Here is a 19,898-nt window from a genome sequence, read left to right on the forward strand (position 1 = left end):
TGCTTTTTTCCAGGAACTTCGGGTTAAGGTATAACCCGTGATTCTAAGATTCAGTGGTTACGCATCGCGTGACCGAGACAAAATAGCAAATATGAGTGGAGTTTGTCGCCTTTTTTAACACCCACTCTAATTGAGTTCACTAGATATGGCTTGATTGAGTGCACACACCGTGCTTCGTTTTTTTTAAACTCACATTGGGGTTAACTGGTAGCCATCACTGTGATTACTAGCCACACACTGGTTATTTGCACGTATTTTTCGACTTATTTTTCAACATATTTTGAGACACTTCGTTTTTCCTCACTAGTTTTTCACTTTTTTGTTTAAGTGGTGTCGCACATAGTGCTTGAAGTAGTGTGGTGATCCAGCATGCTCTGTACAACTCTAAGGATAGATGTGTATATTAATATACATATATCTTACGGAGTTATTTAGCTTGGTTCCATTGCCCATGTCGTGAGGAAGCCAAGAAGAATATAAAGGCTGAAATGCGTCCGCGTCGACATTTGTTTGAGGAGTCCCTATAAAAAAAAAAAAAACTGTGATTCAAACTGTTTTGTGGCACAATAGAATAAAGGGAAAAGAGGCTTCTCCCCTATGTGCTCAAAAGACTACCTCTAAGTGTATCACTCAGAATCAATGAGTGAACACTAGTTATATAAATATCAGTGGGTATTGGCAACGTAAAGTTGATGTCACAATTGTTATTGTGTTGTTTATATATGTATTTTTGGTATGTTTGTTTACAAAGATTGGTCCCTTAGCATATGTGTGCTTTGAAATAATGTGGATAATACATTTCTATAGGATTGGAATCTGAGGATAGGGCAATTAAATGTCCCCTATGATAAAATAAAAATGAGATATTAATTCCTCCATGCCTGTTCTTGTTTAGATGTGTTAGTTGTTGTTCACAGCCACATAAATTCCTGCTATGACACCCTTGCTTCCTATGGGTCGCATTAACAATGCATCCTTGAGTAACTTTCTGTCCTGTAAGAATATGCTGCTCGAGCCCTTGCCAGTGTGCACAGTGAAAAACTATTAGAAATATGTTTTGCTGACAGTCTGGTAATGGCGGGCTGCCCCCTGAGGCTTGAATGTCCTTTGGAAGTATTTATAGGCAGTCCTACCAAATCCCATCATCCTATGCATCTAGGTCTATTAAAGCAAATGCTTTTGGATTATGCCTGTCCCAAAAAGAGCTTCCAAATTAGCCACTGAATGGTTTGCATAGGGTCACACCTTGCGATTGATGGGAAACAGTCAGTCCATATCAACACCGCGAGTCATTGGTTCTCCAACAATTCTGGCCCTCGTATGCTACGGCTTGGGCATGAAAGGACCACTGTTCCCTGCTCAGTGCTGAGCTCTCTGTTCCCGAGACGCCTATGTAACACACTGAAGGATTACTTATAACTGGGAAATGTGTATGAGCAGCACACTGGTGACCAATCGTTTGTGAGAACGCTACTCTGAAATACGATCGTCACCATTCATGCTTGCAATGCAGCACTCTTGGACATGTAAAATATGTTTAGGCGACCTAGAGGGAGTCTTTGCGACACTATCAGATTACCGGAATACTTTGCCTTTAATGAAACACTGTTGATTGTCCAACCAATTAAACTGACTTATTGAAACTACTGATGCCTCACTACTGTGACTGCACCCAAAATGCTACCTACTCCATTCTTCTTTGAGTGGCTCAGCTATGCGGAAATTCACTGCCACTGCATTATACTTGCAAGCGCTCTGGGTAGCAACTATTACATGCTCACTTGAAAGGCCTATCGGCTACACCTTTAACCTTGTTGTATAATGAGGGCCACTAACGTACTGGCCCTCGGCAAGGGTGCTCCTACTTGTCTGCGAGCGGACCGCTATCACAGGTCCACATGACTGTCTCTTATACCCCCTGTCCCGGGACCAGCACTAGATTGTTCATCCGGCAAAACCCATCCCACTGGATGTAACCCTCTCCTAGTCAGAACAAGCATGGAGTAAACAAACAGAAAAAAATGGCGGCCCACTGTTTTTTTCTATTTCTTTACTTTTGCAGCAATCATGGCACCCACGCTTTACTTTTAACCATGTTAAAGTAAAACGCGGGTGCCGTGATTGCTGCAAAAGTAAAGATATAGAAAAAAATCTATTTCTTTATTTTTTCAACAGTCGCGGCAACCGCGCTTTAGCTTAACATGGCTAAAGGGAAAGCGGTGTGCCGCAAACATTAAAAAAAGGTAAATAATTAGAAAAACAAGCGCACCGCTAAAGTGAAAGCGAACGCGATGCAAATAAAAACAAGCTCTCGCCATTGCGCAAAGGCAGCCGCTTGTTTATATATGCCTTGCGCTTTCATTTTAGCGCGATGCAAAAATAAACACGTGGCCGCCCTTGCCAAAGGCGACTGAAAAAACATAGTGCCTACTGACTAATGAAGCAGACCATGTAATGCTGCACTAAAAGATCTAGTCCGGATGGGCGGTCCCAAAAGGAGCCAGGGCGGTAACAAAGAAGCCTCATTTTCAATCAGAAGCCAGCGTTTACCATAAACGATGACGCCAGCCAATAAAAAAAGGGGGGGAATTCAACTCCACTTCTAAAACGTACCCTACTACAATATGCCTCGCAGAGCGAGCAACGCCTGCGTGCTGCAACGCTAAGTCTGCGAGACCTAAAAAGTAGATAGATCAGAGAGCTGTAATCCAAGACATGATTCACAGTCTCCCTGATAGAAAGCGGTCTATAACAAGTGGGATGCATTCAATACTACTATGGCTGGAATAGACGGTTTCAGAAACAAGATGGGTAGTGAACTGAGACCCCAAGGCTGTACACTATACTGAGAAGAAAGCCAAATTGTTTTCAACCTAGTTTTGGGATTGTAGGAGGTGAAGAGATGTTCACAAAGCTCCATTTACCTTCCAGGTGTACCAGCGCTCACTGCTTTTGACCAGAGAGTGACCTACACAAGGGAAGGGGATACGTTGCCTCACTATATTCATTGACAGAAGATAAACTGTTTGACTGGACATCTTTTGGCTTGTTTCACCTGAGTTTTTGCCTTCTGACCTCCCGGTTTTGACCGCACAATATTTCTCACTGCTGATCAGTGGTAAAGTGCCAGTGCTCCTGTTGTAAACTGTGTTATGGATTGGTGTTTCCACAATTGGCATATTTTATTTACTTGTCAGTCCCTAGTAAAGTGCACTGAGTGTGCAAGGGCCTGTAAATCAAATGCTGTTAGTGGGCTGCAGCACTGGATGGTGCCACCACCACAAACAGCCTGTAAATGTGACTCTGGCCTCCCATTGCAGAGCTTGTGTGCAGTCTGGGACTGCCATGTCGACTTGGCAAGTGTACCCACTTGCCAGGCCCGAACGTTCACTTTTCTTACATGTCAATCACCCCCAAGGTTGGTCCTAGGTACCCCCCTGTGGGCAGGGTGCAGTGTATGTGAAAGGTAGGACATGCCCTGGTGTGTGTGGCATGTCCCGATAGTGAAATACTGCAAATTTAGTTTTTCACTATTGCATGGCTATCTGTTCCCATAGGACGGAATGGGGAGTTTGTTTATAACATCTTATAAACATTACTGGCCCTGGGATCTAGGTAGAAAAATTAACTTTAGAATGCCTGAACTCAGAATCTAAAGATGCATCTTTTAGTGAAGGTGATTTTTAGAATCTGGGTTTGAAAATACCACTTTTAGAAAGTAGGTATTTTCTTGCTCAACCATTCAGTATACCTCTGCTGGGTTTGTGAATTGACTGTCTGGGTATTGGATAACAGGGGCTGTGGAGGAGCAGTGGCTCCAGATAGTCTAGGTGGGTCAGGAAAGGGCTGAATAGACCTGGGCTGCATTTCGAGTAGGCGAAGGAGATTTCCTTGCACCTAAATGGGCCTGGTCTGCATCTGACAATGCCGTCTCCACCTCCTGTGAGGAAGCCACACCAGAGAGGGGAGAACTGGTTCTGGCTGAGTACAGACCCTCTCTGCCTGAGAGGACAAAGGATTTGGGGCTATAAAAAGTGGAGCCCAACCCCCTGAACTTTAGAACTCTTTTGGACCAAGAAGACTGCCAAGAAGAAGAGCTGGAGAAGCTGCTTCTGTCTTGGGCAGTGAAAGGACTGGACTGAACTTTCTGTAATCTATTCTTGTGAGTTTCTCAAAAGGCTTGAGGTAAAGCTTGCCCCCTGTTCCAGAAGTCTCAGGAACAGCAAAGGCTTAAAGTTCTTCTGCCCTCAGCACTGGGAACTGAGTGTTTTGTGCTGCAACAGAAAAAAAAGCAACCCGACGCCGTCTACGACGACGCTGCTGACTCTGTATCCTGAAGGCACTGCAGAGGGCACCACGACCCTGGTCTCAATGACGCCGCATGCGGACGCCGCAACCGAGCCGCTGCTCGCACCGCGACCTATGAGCACCGCACTCCGCATCGCCTCGCTTCACGACGCCACCTTGGTATCCATGACGATGACGCTCCACGCCAAAATCGAAGCTGCTGCTTGCACCGTGGTTCAAGGGCACTGCTCGTAAAGTTACAAGATGCACGCACTCATCCCGCACCACAGGCTTGGCCTACCGACGACACGGACTCAAGTTCGTCAGCCGACGACAGCGCTTCAGCAACGATGACGCTGCTGCTTGCACCGTGATCTGCCAGCACCGCAACGAGCACCGCATCACTTCGCACCGCGACCCTGGTCTCACAGACGCCACGATAGCCCCAGACGGAGCTATCGACTTCACCCAGACGAAGCCATCGACTTCAAGGAACTGTTTTTCAAGGTTATTTTGGTAACTGAAGATTTCTGAATACTATATTGTGGATTTGTATCGTTTTTAGGTCTCGCCTAGCTATTGCGTTTACGCAATCGCAATGCGAGACTCTAGTAAAGGGGCATTTCAAAGTGCTCCCAAAAGTGGATTGCATGGCGAGCACGCGCACAATCAACTGCATCGTGCCGCCATGCAATCCGTTTGGGGAAGCGCTTCAGCCCACTGGCGCCCTCGGCATCATACTTTAAAGGGTCCGCTCCCCCGCCTGGAATGCGCTCCCCCGCCCCCGCCAAGCGCGCGCGCCACGCTCTGCCGGGCTTGTCTTGTTTTCTATGTTTTTTATTCCTTGCGCCACTTCTCTTTTTCAGACAATCTCTGTTGTGACACGTGTTTTTGTTCTTTTTTCCACATTGTTCAGGAATTCGTGGGTTCTCCCTCTCTGTCTCGTGCCCTCACTCCTCGTGCCACGCACACTCTCCTCCGTGACTCTCAGTGACAGTCATTTCTTGCGCTTATTTTCAGCTCAGTGACTTGGGCGAGCTCTTGACGTCTCTCTATCGCCATCCGGTGCCGCAGCTGAACAGTGCAGTCAGCCTGGAGTTTGTAAGTACAGCAGAGCTGCCTCTTGCTGTGGGTATATATATATAAAATATATATTTATATAGTGTGACGTCGCCAGAGAGACCACTGGTGGTGTTGTGTTCTGCTTTTCCGAGCCTTGAACCGATATCTCAGTGTCTGTACAGTGCCACCTAGCGTTCTCTTGTGCATTCCTCAGCTTTGTTGGTATCAATCCATAGGTGGGCATCTGTGAGCCGCTGCCAATGGGGCTGTTAAACAGTGTGTCCTGTTAATGCTGCCATTTCTGCATATATGTAGGTAGCTTTCTAATGCCCGAGCCTGCAACCAGCAGACAGACAGCTTTGCAAGGCCGGTAGAAGGGCGCAGGCAGGGGTGGTGGAAAGTGGGATTTAAAAGAAACGGCAATCCTCAAATGCATGGAGTGGCTCAGAGAATTCGCTATTCACCCACCGGTCAGCTTCAGAGGCCGGTGGGGCTGGAATCAGCTCAATTACACCTCAGACAGCAGCGTGAGTGGTTGTTTTTAGTGTGAAGTGTGGCGTTCTGCTGAGCTGTAGTGAAAAGCTTAACAGATGTGACGTCATGTACAAACCGCACCACAACAATTTAAGCAGAGTCATAATCAGGGTCACTGAAATAATGCGACATGAGAGGAATTCATTATGCTGACTAAATTACGAGGCAAGAAAAGGCAAATTATGCAGCGTAATTCGGAACATTATGTGAGAGGATTACTTCATAATTTTTTATTTTTTACCCTTGTAAGCACTGTTTTAGCAAAGTTTTCAGCTTATTAGTACCACTTTCATATTCAAATTCAAATACAAAAATAAGTTCTGAAAGTAACCAGTGAACCTTAGTTCAGGACCTTTCACTGCGCGACAAATGTCGTGCATTTTTACTAACTTTTGATCCATTTGAGCTAGAAACAATTTTATTTGGTTAAAATCTGCAAATGATGCGGATATGAGGATTATGTGACAAATGCAGCAGATCCATAGCTAGGCGAAAAATGCGGCAGCTGCAGAATCTCATAATTCCAGTGGCTCTGTTCATAATCAAGCTCGTGTTGGGGTCCGAGAGCTGCAGACAAAGCTATGGCCCAGCTTGTGACGTTACAGTCCTGCCTGAACCCCTGATCACACAGCACACTGCAGTGACATCACAAGCCCCACCGACTGATCGCACATCATTCTATTATGACATCACAGATCCTACCTACTAACAGCACACTGCAGTGACATCACATGCCCCACCTCCTGACACCTCTTGGCGTTTTTATCACACGCTCCATTCTCTGACAACTGTTCACACTGTAATGTCATCTAACATCAAACATTGTAAAACAGCCCTTGGATCATAGAGCAGTTTATGCAAGGGCTTCCATATATTCTTTGTTTTTGGATATGATGGGGCAAAAGCAATGGAAACTCCCCCCTTCAGAGGACATGTTCAGCTAGGGTAGCAGTAGTGCAAGGTTTCTTCGTCTCAGGTCACATACAAATCAGGCAGCAGCAAAGCAAGCTTTGCACTCTTACAGTAGCAAATGAAGCATCACTTTCTCACGAGTGACGGCACCCAATAAACAAGCATTGGCATAGCCAATAGGTCTCGCTTTTGGGACCTTATAAGTGTTTAGCCATGCAAAAGTTGCTGTTTTTGCACCAAGGATATTGTGCTGCATAACTAAATACTTATAAGGTCCCAAAAGCGAGACCTATTGGCTATGCCAATGCTTGTTGGTCTTGTCCTAATTATATAAAAATATTGGATATTTTTCTAAACTGGTGTAGTGCTTACACTGTATTACTGTTGGTTATGTGCAAATGCTTTACACACTGCCTCTAAGGTAAGCCTGACTGCTCGTGCCAAGCTACAAAGGGGGTGAGCAGTGGTTATTTTAGGAGTGTAACTCCCTTATCCGGACTAGGAAGAAGGGTCCCTATTTGAAAAAAGGTACCTACCTCTGCCAACTAGAGACCCCCATTTCTAACACAAGCACAACACCGATCCAAGGTTAAAAGACTTTGTGCCCAGCTCAGATATTCTCAACCTAAAAATAAAATATTTGCTGGGGGGGGGGGGGGGGGGGGTGATTCGCCATTACTGCGCATGCCCGACAGTACAATTTTGGGAGACCTCATATTGAAAGTCCAATCTAGAGTGCACAGGTACCTATTGTCTGTTGTGAGTGTTATAAGGGATTGTTGCCAGAGGTTACCACACACAGCTCAATTGAATCCACTTTTTGAATGGGTGAGAGAAGTGGCTGACGTAACTGCAACATCTCCCAGCACTCAGCCTATTGTGCACAGAACGGTTTCATAGTATGTGTCTGTCATAAATGTTTACAATTGTAGCCAAGCAACCGATAAGCATGAAGGAGTGACATTTGAGCACTTCTGGGCAACAGAAAAAAATGGCCGTGTTTTGGAAAGTGGGACAAATGTGCATGTTGATAATTACTTCTAGACGCTCCTCAGACAAACAAATATAGTTGGCACACATGCTAAGTTTCTATTTGACTAGAGAATAGTACTATGGCATTCATCTTCACTCTGGTATTTTTAGGGAGGGTTTATTAATTTTATACTCTGTCATTTTAATCATAAACTGCAACAACATATTGGGTCAAGTTATCTTCTACCTTCTGTTGCCTTGATAAAAAGAAAGCAAGATTACATGTATGCACAACTGGTCCAGTACCCTCTGAGAATAGAAATAAACATTGGCCATTTACTTGTTTGGTTGACACCTATACTTTTCTATGCATGATATGCTGACACATAAAACTGGAGCCATGGCATCAATGCTACACTACCAGACTTATGACATATAAAGGTGCACATCTAGACTTCTGCATTCCACAAAATCTTTAAGCAAATCAGCATGCTCCATTCATATCAGTCGCTAATAAACTACCTACATGTTTTATGAAATGTTAGAATAAAACTGAAAAAGTAGTCCTCTGCTTACCGGTTATTAAATGGGCGAACTCGCACAGCTACTGTCACTGTGCTATTTTCCACTTGTAGGACATCTTCCTCTGTGTGCATCATCTGAGCTGCAATCTCCCCTTTCAATGGACGAGGACATGCTGCAGTGGTATGGTCTTGGGTTCCTTTAGGTCTGTTACCTAGGAAAGTATTAAAAGGGCTCATTCTCTTTGCTGGTGCAGCTTGCAGAAAGTCAAGTCGGCTTCTAGGTGTTGTAGAGGACGATGAATTCCTATTATGTAGAGTTGTGACACATTTTGGAATAGAACCAACTCTCTCTATTGGTTTGGGAGTTCTTGTTATATCCAAACTTCCGTATTTCCGATCTGGTGTTTTAGCAGCTACCTTTGACATCTTAGGAAATTGATCACATTCACTTCTTTTTAATCCAGATGGCCTTTTATCAATTTTTCCCATATTGGAAGGTTCAGACTTAAGGACTGTGGATTGGATTGCTGTATTAGCACCGCCTAAAGTACACTTCAAAGCAGTAGATCCGACACTTCCATTTGAACCACTGAAATGAGAGAACGCTTCTTTGTGATTTGGATCGGTTTTCAATTCAGGAACCTTTGGCACTACCACCGAGTGAAGATTAGACTGAGCAGGTAACAGAGATTGATCCAGTAGGTTTGTTGGGAAAGACCTTGCGCTTGATTGGAGATGATCTGTAGAACCTCCACTTGTAACACTAACTGTTTCACTAGCTGTGTTTGCATGCACCTTTTCTAGGGAACCAGCACGTATTCGTCGTTGTAGTGTCAGTCGCACTTCTGTTTTTATAGAGCCTTGCTCAACATTCTCATCTGGCTCCTTGCGATTTCCAGGAGTTCCTTTGCTGGTAGTCTTTCTTCTCTGAAGAGTTAACCGAGCCTCTTTTTTTGGTGTGGCGGGGGCCTCTCCAACACCTGGCATGGTAGAAATCACATACGTCCTATTAATTTCTTTGCTTTTATTTAAAGCCAACACAAGTTTGGCTTCTCTGGCCTCCTCTTGCCCATCTGGATTAGGGTGTCTTGCAAACCGGCTGCTATTACCGTGGATATTGTAGGGACTGGTAGCACGGAAAGAAGAAATACTGTGCATGCTTGAGCAGTTTCTAGCAGCCGTAGATTACACAGCAACCAAGTCAAATGCAGGGAAGTGGGAAAAAAAGCACTCATTGACATGTGCAAACTGGACGTTTGATCATGGCTTCATTCTAACCTACTGACTGAACACGGTAGGAAATCAGCTGCTTGTGAAATGTCCTGCAGAAAAAGAAAAGTATTGTTACAATAAGTGCAAAATTAGCACTGAAGTTCAAAAATTAGGTCAAAAATGTTTACTTTGCATTTGATTAACACAAACCTATACCAACAAGCATTGGCATAGCCAATAGGTCTCACCTTTGAGACCTTATAAGTATTTAGCCAGAGATATTGACTTTGACTACGTCATTAAGCTGTGCTGTACAGAAGTCTGCAGCATACTGAAAAGTTATAATAAAGAAGTGTCAGAAGCATTTTTGTTACCGTATATATACCCAAGAAAGCATTATGTACAACTGAACGACCATATTAAAAAAGTATTAACAATAAATAATGTCTTGAGTATATGTTTGTCCTTTCAATGCTGGCATATTCTATCTGCCTGTCCCAATGTTTGCTTGTTATGGGTTTTTTTATTATGGGGTGGGCATAAATAACAGTCAGTCAGTGAGAGAGTGAGTCAGTAAATCAGGGAGAGAAAAAGTCAGTCAGTCAGTGAGAGTGAGAGAGTGAGTTAGTCAATGAGAGAGAGAGGCAGTCAGTCAATGAGAGAGAGAGGCAGTCAGTCAGTGAGACAGAGTGAGAGAGTCAGTGAGAGAGAGAAAAAGAGTCAGTGAGAGAGAGAAAAAGAGTCAGTGAGAGAGAGAGAATCAGTCAGTGAGAGTCAGTCAGTAAGAGAGAGTTAGCCAGTGAGAGAGTCAGAGTCAGTCAGTGAAAGTCAGTTAGTCAGTGAGAGAGAGAGTTAGACAGTCAGTCAGTGAGAGAGATTGAGTGTCAGTCAGTGAGAGAGATTGAGAGAGAGGGTCAGTGAGAGAGATTGAGAGAGAGGGTCAGTGAGAGAGAGAGTCAGTGAGAGAGAGTCAGTCAGAGAGTGAGTCAGTCAGAGAGTGAGTCAGTCAGAGAGTGAGTCAGTCAGAGAGTGAGTCAGAGAGTGAGTCAGTCAGAGAGTGAGTCAGTCAGAGAGTGAGTCAGTCAGAGAGACAGTCAGTCAGAGAGACAGTCAGTCAGAGAGAGAGTCAGTCAGAGAGAGAGTCAGTCACAGAGAGTGAGTGAGAGTCAGTCAGTCAGTGAGAGAGTCAGTCAGTGAGTCAGTCAGTGAGTCAGTCAGTCAGTGAGAGAGAGAGTTACTCAGTCAGTCAGTGAGAGTATGTCAGTGAGAGAGTCAGTCAGTGAGAGAGAGTCAGTCAGTGAGAGAGAGTCAGTCAGTGAGAGTCAGTCAGAGAGTCAGTCAGTGAGAGAGTCAGTCAGTCAGAGAGTGAGTTAGTCAATGAGAGAGAGAGGCAGTCAGTCAATGAGAGAGAGAGGCAGTCAGTCAGTGAGACAGAGTGAGAGAGTCAGTGAGAGAGAGAAAAAGAGTCAGTGAGAGAGAGAGAATCAGTCAGTGAGAGTCAGTCAGTAAGAGAGAGTTAGCCAGTGAGAGAGCCAGAGTCAGTCAGTGAAAGTCAGTTAGTCAGTGAGAGAGAGAGTTAGACAGTCAGTCAGTGAGAGAGATTGAGAGTCAGTCAGTGAGAGAGATTGAGAGTCAGTCAGTGAGAGAGATTGAGAGAGAGGGTCAGTGAGAGAGATTGAGAGAGAGGGTCAGGGAGAGAGAGAGAGTCAGTCAGAGAGTGAGTCAGTCAGAGAGTGAGTCAGTCAGAGAGTGAGTCAGTCAGAGAGTGAGTCAGTCAGAGCAGTCAGAGAGAGAGTCAGTCAGAGAGAGAGTCAGTCAGAGAGAGAGTCAGTCAGAGAGAGAGTCAGTCAGAGAGAGTCAGTCAGAGAGAGAGTCAGTCAGAGAGAGAGTCAGTCACAGAGAGTGAGTGAGAGTCAGTCAGTCAGTGAGAGAGTCAGTCAGTGAGTCAGTCAGTGAGTCAGTCAGTGAGTCAGTCAGTGAGAGAGAGAGTTACTCAGTCAGTCAGTGAGAGTATGTCAGTGAGAGTATGTCAGTGAGAGAGAGTCAGTCAGTGAGAGAGAGTCAGTCAGTGAGAGAGAGTTAGTCAGTGAGAGAGAGTCAGTCAGTGAGAGAGAGTCAGTCAGTGAGAGAGAGTCAGTCAGTGAGAGAGAGTCAGTCAGTGAGAGAGAGTCAGTCAGTGAGAGAGAGTCAGTCAGTGAGAGAGAGTCAGTCAGTGAGAGAGAGTCAGTCAGTGAGAGAGAGTCAGTCAGTGAGAGAGTCAGTCAGTGAGAGAGTCAGTCAGTGAGAGAGTCAGTCAGTGAGAGAGTCAGTCAGTGAGAGAGTCAGTCAGTGAGAGAGTCAGTCAGTGAGAGAGTCAGTCAGTGAGAGAGTCAGTCAGTGAGAGAGTCAGTCAGTGAGAGAGAGTCAGTCAGTGAGAGAGAGTCAGTCAGTGAGAGAGAGTCAGTCAGTGAGAGAGAGTCAGTCAGTGAGAGAGAGTCAGTCAGTGAGAGAGAGTCAGTCAGTGAGAGAGAGTCAGTCAGTGAGAGAGAGAGAGTCAGTGAGAGAGAGAGAGTCAGTCAGAGAGAGAGTCAGTCAGAGAGAGAGAGTCAGTCAGAGAGAGAGTCAGTCAGAGAGAGAGTCAGTCAGAGAGAGAGTCAGTCAGAGAGAGAGTCAGTCAGAGAGAGAGTCAGTCAGAGAGAGAGAGTCAGTCAGAGAGAGAGAGTCAGTCAGAGAGAGAGAGTCAGTCAGAGAGAGAGTCAGTCAGAGAGAGAGAGTCAGTCAGAGAGAGAGTCAGTCAGAGAGAGAGAGAGATTGAGAGTCAGTAAGTGAGAGAGACTGAGAGAGTCAGTCAGTGAGAGAAAAAGTCAGACACAGAGAGAGTTAGTCAGAGAGTCAGTCAGTGAGAGAGATTGAGAGTCAGTCAGTGAGAGAGATTGAGAGTCAGTCAGAGATGAGAGATTGAGAGTCAGTCAGAGATGAGAGAGAGAGTCAGTCAGAGATGAGAGAGAGAGTCAGTCAGAGATGAGAGAGAGAGTCAGTCAGTGAAAGTCAGTCAGTGAGAGAGTCAGTCACAGAGAGTGAGTGAGAGCCAGTCAGTCAGTGAGAGAGTGAGTCAGTGAGAGAGAGAGTTACTCAGTCAGTCAGTGAGAGTCAGTCAGTGAGAGAGAGTCAGTCAGTGAGAGAGAGAGAATCAGTCAGTGAGAGTCAGTCAGTAAGAGAGAGTTAGCCAGTGAGAGAGCCAGAGTCAGTCAGTGAAAGTCAGTTAGTCAGTGAGAGAGAGAGTTAGACAGTCAGTCAGTGAGAGAGATTGAGAGTCAGTCAGTGAGAGAGAGAGAGTCAGTCAGTGAGAGAGAGAGAGAGTCAGTCAGTGAGAGAGAGAGAGAGTCAGTCAGTGAGAGAGAGAGAGAGTCAGTCAGTGAGAGAGAGAGAGAGAGAGAGAGAGTCAGTCAGTCAGTGAGAGAGAGAGAGAGAGAGAGAGAGTCAGTCAGTGAGAGAGAGAGAGAGAGAGTCAGTCAGTCAGTGAGAGAGAGAGAGAGAGAGTCAGTCAGTCAGTGAGAGAGAGAGAGAGAGAGTCAGTCAGTCAGTGAGAGAGAGAGAGTCAGTCAGTGAGAGAGAGAGAGTCAGTCAGTGAGAGAGAGAGAGTCAGTCAGTGAGAGAGAGAGAGTCAGTCAGTGAGAGAGAGAGAGTCAGTCAGTGAGAGAGAGAGAGTCAGTCAGTGAGAGAGAGTCAGTCAGTGAGAGAGAGTCAGTCAGTGAGAGAGAGTCAGTCAGTGAGAGAGAGTCAGTCAGTGAGAGAGAGTCAGTCAGTGAGAGAGAGTCAGTCAGTGAGAGAGAGTCAGTCAGTGAGAGAGAGTCAGTCAGTGAGAGAGAGTCAGTCAGTGAGAGAGAGTCAGTCAGTGAGAGAGAGTCAGTCAGTGAGAGAGAGGCAGTCAGTGAGAGAGAGGCAGTCAGTGAGAGAGAGGCAGTCAGTGAGAGAGAGGCAGTCAGTGAGAGAGAGGCAGTCAGTGAGAGAGAGGCAGTCAGTGAGAGAGAGGCAGTCAGTGAGAGAGAGGCAGTCAGTGAGAGAGAGTCAGTCAGTGAGAGAGAGTCAGTCAGTGAGAGAGAGTCAGTCAGTGAGAGAGAGTCAGTCAGTGAGAGAGAGTCACAGAGTGAGGCAGTCACAGAGTGAGGCAGTCACAGAGTGAGGCAGTCACAGAGTGAGGCAGTCACAGAGTGAGGCAGTCACAGAGTGAGGCAGTCACAGAGTGAGGCAGTCACAGAGTGAGGCGATTAGTCAGTCAGTGAGAGAGTCATTCAGTGAGAGTCATTCAGTGAGAGAGTCATTCAGTGAGAGAGTCATTCAGTGAGAGAGTCATTCAGTGAGAGAGTCATTCAGTGAGAGAGTCATTCAGTGAGAGAGTCATTCAGTGAGAGAGTCATTCAGTGAGAGAGTCATTCAGTGAGAGAGTCATTCAGTGAGAGAGTCATTCAGTGAGAGAGTCATTCAGTGAGAGGGATTGAGAGAATCAGTCAGTCAGTGAGAGGGATTGAGAGAATCAGTCAGTCAGTGAGAGGGATTATGGGAGAATCAGTCAGTCAGTGAGAGGGATTATGAGAGAATCAGTCAGTCAGTGAAAGAGAGAGAATGAGAGAGTCAGTCAGTGAGAGAGTCAGTCAGTGAGAGAGTCAGTCAGTGAGAGAGTCAGTCAGTGAGAGAGTCAGTCAGTGAGAGAGTGAGAGAGTCACTCAGTCAGTGAGAGAGAGAGTCAGTCAGTGAGAGAGAGAGAGAGAGAGAGAGTCAGTCAGTGAGAGAGAGAGAGAGTCAGTCAGTGAGAGAGAGAGAGAGTCAGTCAGTGAGAGAGAGAGAGAGTCAGTCAGTGAGAGAGAGAGAGAGTCAGTCAGTGAGAGAGAGAGAGAGTCAGTCAGTGAGAGAGAGAGAGTCAGTCAGTGAGAGAGAGAGAGAGAGAGAGTCAGTCAGTGAGAGAGAGAGAGAGAGAGAGAGTCAGTCAGTGAGAGAGAGAGAGAGAGAGAGTCAGTCAGTGAGAGAGAGAGAGAGTCAGTCAGTGAGAGAGAGAGTCAGTCAGTGAGAGAGAGAGAGTCAGTCAGTGAGAGAGAGAGAGTCAGTCAGTGAGAGAGAGAGAGTCAGTCAGTGAGAGAGAGAGAGAGTCAGTCAGTGAGAGAGAGAGAGTCAGTCAGTGAGAGAGAGAGAGTCAGTCAGTGAGAGAGAGAGAGTCAGTCAGTGAGAGAGAGTGAGTCAGTCAGTGAGAGAGTGAGTCAGTCAGTCAGTGAGAGAGTCAGTCAGTCAGTGAGAGAGAGCGAGTCAGTCAGTGAGAGCGAGTCAGTCAGTGAGAGAGAGAGAGTCAGTTAGTGAGAGTCAGTCAGTCAGTGAGAGAGTCAGTCAGTCAGTGAGAGAGTCAGTCAGTCAGTGAGAGAGTCAGTCAGTCAGTGAGAGAGTCAGTCAGTCAGTGAGAGAGTCAGTCAGTCAGTGAGAGAGTCAGTCAGTCAGTGAGAGAGTCAGTCAGTCAGTGAGAGAGTCAGTCAGTCAGTGAGAGAGTCAGTCAGTCAGTGAGAGAGTCAGTCAGTCAGTCAGTGAGAGAGAGAGTCAGTCAGTCAGTGAGAGAGAGAGTCAGTCAGTCAGTGAGAGAGAGAGTCAGTCAGTCAGTGAGAGAGAGAGTCAGTCAGTCAGTGAGAGAGTCAGTCAGTCAGTGAGAGAGAGAGTCAGTCAGTCAGTGAGAGAGAGAGTCAGTCAGTCAGTGAGAGAGAGAGTCAGTCAGTCAGTGAGAGAGAGAGTCAGTCAGTCAGTGAGAGAGAGAGTCAGTCAGTCAGTGAGAGAGAGAGTCAGTCAGTCAGTGAGAGAGAGAGTCAGTCAGTCAGTGAGAGAGAGAGCCAGTCAGTCAGTGAGAGAGAGAGCCAGTCAGTCAGTGAGAGAGAGAGCCAGTCAGTCAGTGAGAGAGCCAGTCAGTCAGTCAGTGAGAGAGTCAGTCAGTCAGTGAGTGAGAGAGTCAGCCAGTCAGTCAGTGAGAGAGAGAGCCAGTCAGTCAGTGAGAGAGCCAGTCAGTCAGTGAGAGAGCCAGTCAGTCAGTGAGAGAGCCAGTCAGTCAGTGAGAGAGCCAGTCAGTCAGTCAGTGAGAGAGCCAGTCAGTCAGTCAGTGAGAGAGTCAGTCAGTCAGTGAGAGAGAGATTGAGAGAGTGAGTTAGTCAGTGAGAGAGAGTCAGTGAGAGAGAGTCAGTCAGTGAGAGAGAGTCAGTCAGTGAGAGAGAGTCAGTCAGTGAGAGAGAGTCAGTCAGTGAGAGAGAGTCAGTCAGTGAGAGAGAGTCAGTCAGTGAGAGAGAGTCAGTCAGTGAGAGAGAGTCAGTGAGAGAGAGTCAGTCACAGAGAGTCAGTGAGAGAGAGAGTCAGTGAGAGAGAGAGTCAGTGAGAGAGAGAGTCAGTGAGAGAGAGAGTCAGTGAGAGAGAGAGTCAGTGAGAGAGAGAGTCAGTGAGAGAGAGAGTCAGTGAGAGAGAGAGTCAGTGAGAGAGAGAGTCAGTGAGAGAGAGAGTCAGTGAGAGAGAGAGTCAGTGAGAGAGAGAGTCAGTGAGAGAGAGAGAGTCAGTGAGAGAGAGAGAGTCAGTGAGAGAGAGAGAGTCAGTGAGAGAGAGAGTCAGTGAGAGAGAGAGTCAGTGAGAGAGAGAGTCAGTGAGAGAGAGAGTCAGTGAGAGAGAGAGTCAGTGAGAGAGAGAGTCAGTGAGAGAGAGAGTCAGTGAGAGAGAGTCAGTGAGAGAGAGTCAGTGAGAGAGAGTCAGTGTGAGAGAGTCAGTGTGAGAGAGAGTCAGTCAGTGAGAGAGAGTCAGTCAGTGAGAGAGAGTCAGTCAGTGAGAGAGAGTCAGTCAGTGAGAGAGAGTCAGTCAGTGAGAGAGAGAGAGTCAGTCAGAGAGAGAGAGTCAGTCAGTGAGAGAGAGTCAGTCAGTGAGAGAGAGTCAGTCAGTGAGAAAGAGTCAGTCAGTGAGAGAGAGTCAGTCAGTGAGAGAGAGTCAGTCAGTGAGAGAGAGTCAGTCAGTGAGAGAGAGTCAGTCAGAGTCAGTCAGTGGGAGAGTCAGTCAGTGAGAGTCAGTGTGAGCGAGTCAGTGTGAGCGAGTCAGTGTGAGCGAGTCAGTGTGAGCGAGTCAGTGTGAGCGAGTCAGTGTGAGCGAGTCAGTGTGAGCGAGTCAGTGTGAGCGAGTCAGTCAGTGAGAGGGATTGAGAGAGTCAGTCAGTGAAAGGGATTGAGAGAATCAGTCAGTCAGTGAGAGGGATTATGAGAGAATCAGTCAGTCAGTGAAAGAGAGAGAATGAGAGAGTCAGTCAGTGAGAGTGAGAGAGTCAGTCAGTGAGAGAGAGTCAGTCAGTGAGAGAGAGTCAGTCAGTGAGAGAGAGTCAGTCAGTGAGAGAGAGTCAGTCAGTGAGAGAGAGTCAGTCAGTGAGAGAGAGTCAGTCAGTCAGTGAGAGAGAGTCAGTCAGTCAGTGAGAGAGAGTCAGTCAGTCAGTGAGAGAGAGTCAGTCAGTCAGTGAGAGAGTCAGTCAGTGAGAGGGATTGAGAGTCAGTCAGTCAGTGAGAGTGAGAGAGTCAGCCAGTGGGAGAGTCAGCCAGTGAGAGTCAGTGTGAGCGAGTCAGTGTGAGCGAGTCAGTGTGAGCGAGTCAGTGTGAGCGAGTCAGTGTGAGCGAGTCAGTGTGAGCGAGTCAGTGTGAGCGAGTCAGTGTGAGCGAGTCAGTGTGAGCGAGTCAGTGTGAGCGAGTCAGTCAGTGAGAGGGATTGAGAGAGTCAGTCAGTGAGAGGGATTGAGAGAGTCAGTCAGTGAGAGGGATTGAGAGAATCAGTCAGTCAGTGAGAGGGATTATGAGAGAATCAGTCAGTCAGTGAAAGAGAGAGAATGAGAGAGTCAGTCAGTGAAAGAGAGAGAATGAGAGAGTAAGTCAGTGAAAGAGAGAGAATGAGAGAGTCAGTCAGTGAAAGAGAGAGAATGAGAGAGTCAGTCAGTGAAAGAGAGAGAATGAGAGAGTCAGTCAGTGAAAGAGAGAGAATGAGAGAGTCAGTCAGTGAAAGAGAGAGAATGAGAGTCAGTCAGTGAGAGAGTCAGTCAATGAGAGAGTCAGTCAGTGAGAGTCAGTGTGAGCGAGTCAGTGTGAGCGAGTCAGTGTGAGCGAGTCAGTGTGAGCGAGTCAGTGTGAGCGAGTCAGTGTGAGCGAGTCAGTGTGAGCGAGTCAGTGTGAGCGAGTCAGTGTGAGCGAGTCAGTGTGAGCGAGTCAGTCAGTGAGAGGGATTGAGAGAATCAGTCAGTCAGTGAGAGGGATTATGAGAGAATCAGTCAGTCAGTGAAAGAGCGAGAATGAGAGAGTCAGTCAATGAAAGAGAGAATGAGAGAGTCAGTCAGTGAAAGAGAGAGAATGAGAGAGTCAGTCAGTGAAAGAGAGAGAATGAGAGAGTCAGTCAGTGAAAGAGAGAGAATGAGAGAGTCAGTCAGTGAAAGAGAGAGAATGAGAGAGTCAGTCAGTGAGAGTGAGAGAATGAGAGAGTCAGTCAGTGAGAGTGAGAGAGTCAGTCAGTGAGAGAGTCAGTCAGTGAGAGAGTCAGTCAGTGAGAGAGTCAGTCAGTGAGAGAGTCAGTCAGTGAGAGAGTCAGTCAGTGAGAGAGTCAGTCAGTGAGAGAGTCAGTCAGTGAGAGAGTCAGTCAGTGAGAGAGTCAGTCAGTGAGAGAGTCAGTCAGTGAGAGAGTCAGTCAGTGAGAGAGTCCGTCAGTGAGAGGGATTGAGAGAGTCCGTCAGTGAGAGGGATTGAGAGAGTCCGTCAGTGAGAGGGATTGAGAGAGTCCGTCAGTGAGAGGGATTGAGTCAGTGAGAGGGATTAAGAGAGTCAGTCAGTCAGTGAGAGAGAGTGAGAGAGTCAGTCAGTGAGAGTGAGAGAGTGAGAGAGATAGAGAGATGGAGAGATGGAGAGAGACAGACAGAGAGAGAGAGAGACAGAGAAACAGTGTGCGAAGTTGGCCTGGCATATGCTGGCCACCTTGCACCAGTCCAATTCAACTCTTATGGTAGATAGGTTTAAGACAACCTTTTAAAGAAAGCTATCCTAGTGGTAGCTATGGAGGACAGCCTTCAGGCTAAGTCTCTGAGGAATGTAAAGCAGCTTGTGTTTGAAAGGACACCACACAGGTGTATATATATATATAATATATATGTATTTATTTCTAGACACACTCTACTATCTCTTTATGAGATTAGAAGTCAAGAACATATGCACAAATCAACGTTTCACAACAAATTAAGCACTTATATGGCTGGGCCCCTAGGGGCGTACCAGACAATATACTAAAAAAGAGGTATAAGAAGAACGACTTGAGAAGGGAGAAGGCCTAGAGCCTTCAGAAGCGCTGGGGCCTCACTAATCCACCCAAGGCAGGTAAGTAAAGGACCCATGGGAGACGCATGCAGTGTGAGAACACAGCCGCGGATCCCAATAACCTTCAATGGAGCAAGTCGCGGTTGGAATTTTAAAGTTTTAGGATACTTCAGGAGAGTCTACAAGCAAGTCACTTACAGGGTAAGTAGTTCTAGAGCCAACACACACAAGAGCACCGGAGTGCACGAGTTACCTCACCCAGGGAAGCCGGGTGCATAGGTGTCTTTTGGTGTCGGGCCGCGGCGTTGTTTTCAATGGGGGCCAAAGAAGACTTGCTGCTCAACATAACCAAGAATTTGAAGCCCTAGGTGGTGTATGTCAAACATCGGGCATCTCCAGTCCACTCTGTGGGAGGAAAATAACTGATTTAACCCAGTTAATACAGTAGCCGGAGAGGCGTCAATATATCTCAAGTATTTGAAAGGATGCTGGGAGAGACAAGGAGGGGTCAGACAAGTATAGAATAACATCATGCCCATAAAGTAAGATTTTCTCTTCTGCGTCCGCTTCACTCAAAAGCTGTAAACCATGGATTGCAGGATAGGCTCGGACTGCACAGGCAAGGGACTCTATTGTCAGGGCAAAGAGGAGGGGGGTCAAGGTGCAGCCCTGTCTCATATCTCTACCAATGGGAAGCTCATTGGACACTACGCCAATGATCCGGACTACTGCCACTGGAGCCTGGTAAAATAACAGAACCAATCTCCTATAACAGGGAACAAACCCAAATTTAACCAGAGTACTAAGAAGAGCCAGTGTACTCCATCAAACGCCTTTTCAAGATCCAGTGGAAGAAGAACGTGGGGAGTCGAGCGCAGTTATGGGCTCTACAGAGATTATAACGGGTGGAACTCCCGGGCATAAATCCGGACTGATCTCATTGAATCAAGGGCCTTATGACTTGCAAGTCTAGAACCCAGGATTGTAGCCAAGATTTTAATTTCTATATTAAGTAGAGAGATCGGGCGATATGAACTACAGCACTCTTTGGGCCTGCCGTCCTTCGGGTTAACCACTGGCCTCA

At 46.6% G+C, this 19,898-nt stretch overlaps 1 protein-coding gene across 2 annotated transcripts in view; it reads right to left on the bottom strand.

The window, feature by feature from the left end:
* Positions 1–19,898, bottom strand: part of KIF14 (kinesin family member 14) — a 624,724-nt gene that overhangs the window by 598,157 nt on the left and 6,669 nt on the right. Inside the window, exons 2-3 of one of the 2 annotated variants that reach the window (XM_085601462.1) lie at positions 19,073–19,219; positions 8,344–9,613 (exon numbers count right to left, since the gene is read on the bottom strand). In XM_085601462.1, the coding sequence (XP_085457588.1) occupies positions 8,344–9,449 (1,106 nt within the window). In that variant the 5' untranslated portion in view covers positions 9,450–9,613; positions 19,073–19,219. The remainder of the gene's footprint in view (positions 1–8,343; positions 9,614–19,072; positions 19,220–19,898) is intronic. The other variant, XM_085601461.1, reaches the window with a different exon arrangement.

Source organism: Triturus cristatus, chromosome 4_2 (genome assembly GCF_964204655.1).
Source record: "Triturus cristatus chromosome 4_2, aTriCri1.1, whole genome shotgun sequence".
NCBI classification, from domain to species: domain Eukaryota; kingdom Metazoa; phylum Chordata; class Amphibia; order Caudata; family Salamandridae; genus Triturus; species Triturus cristatus.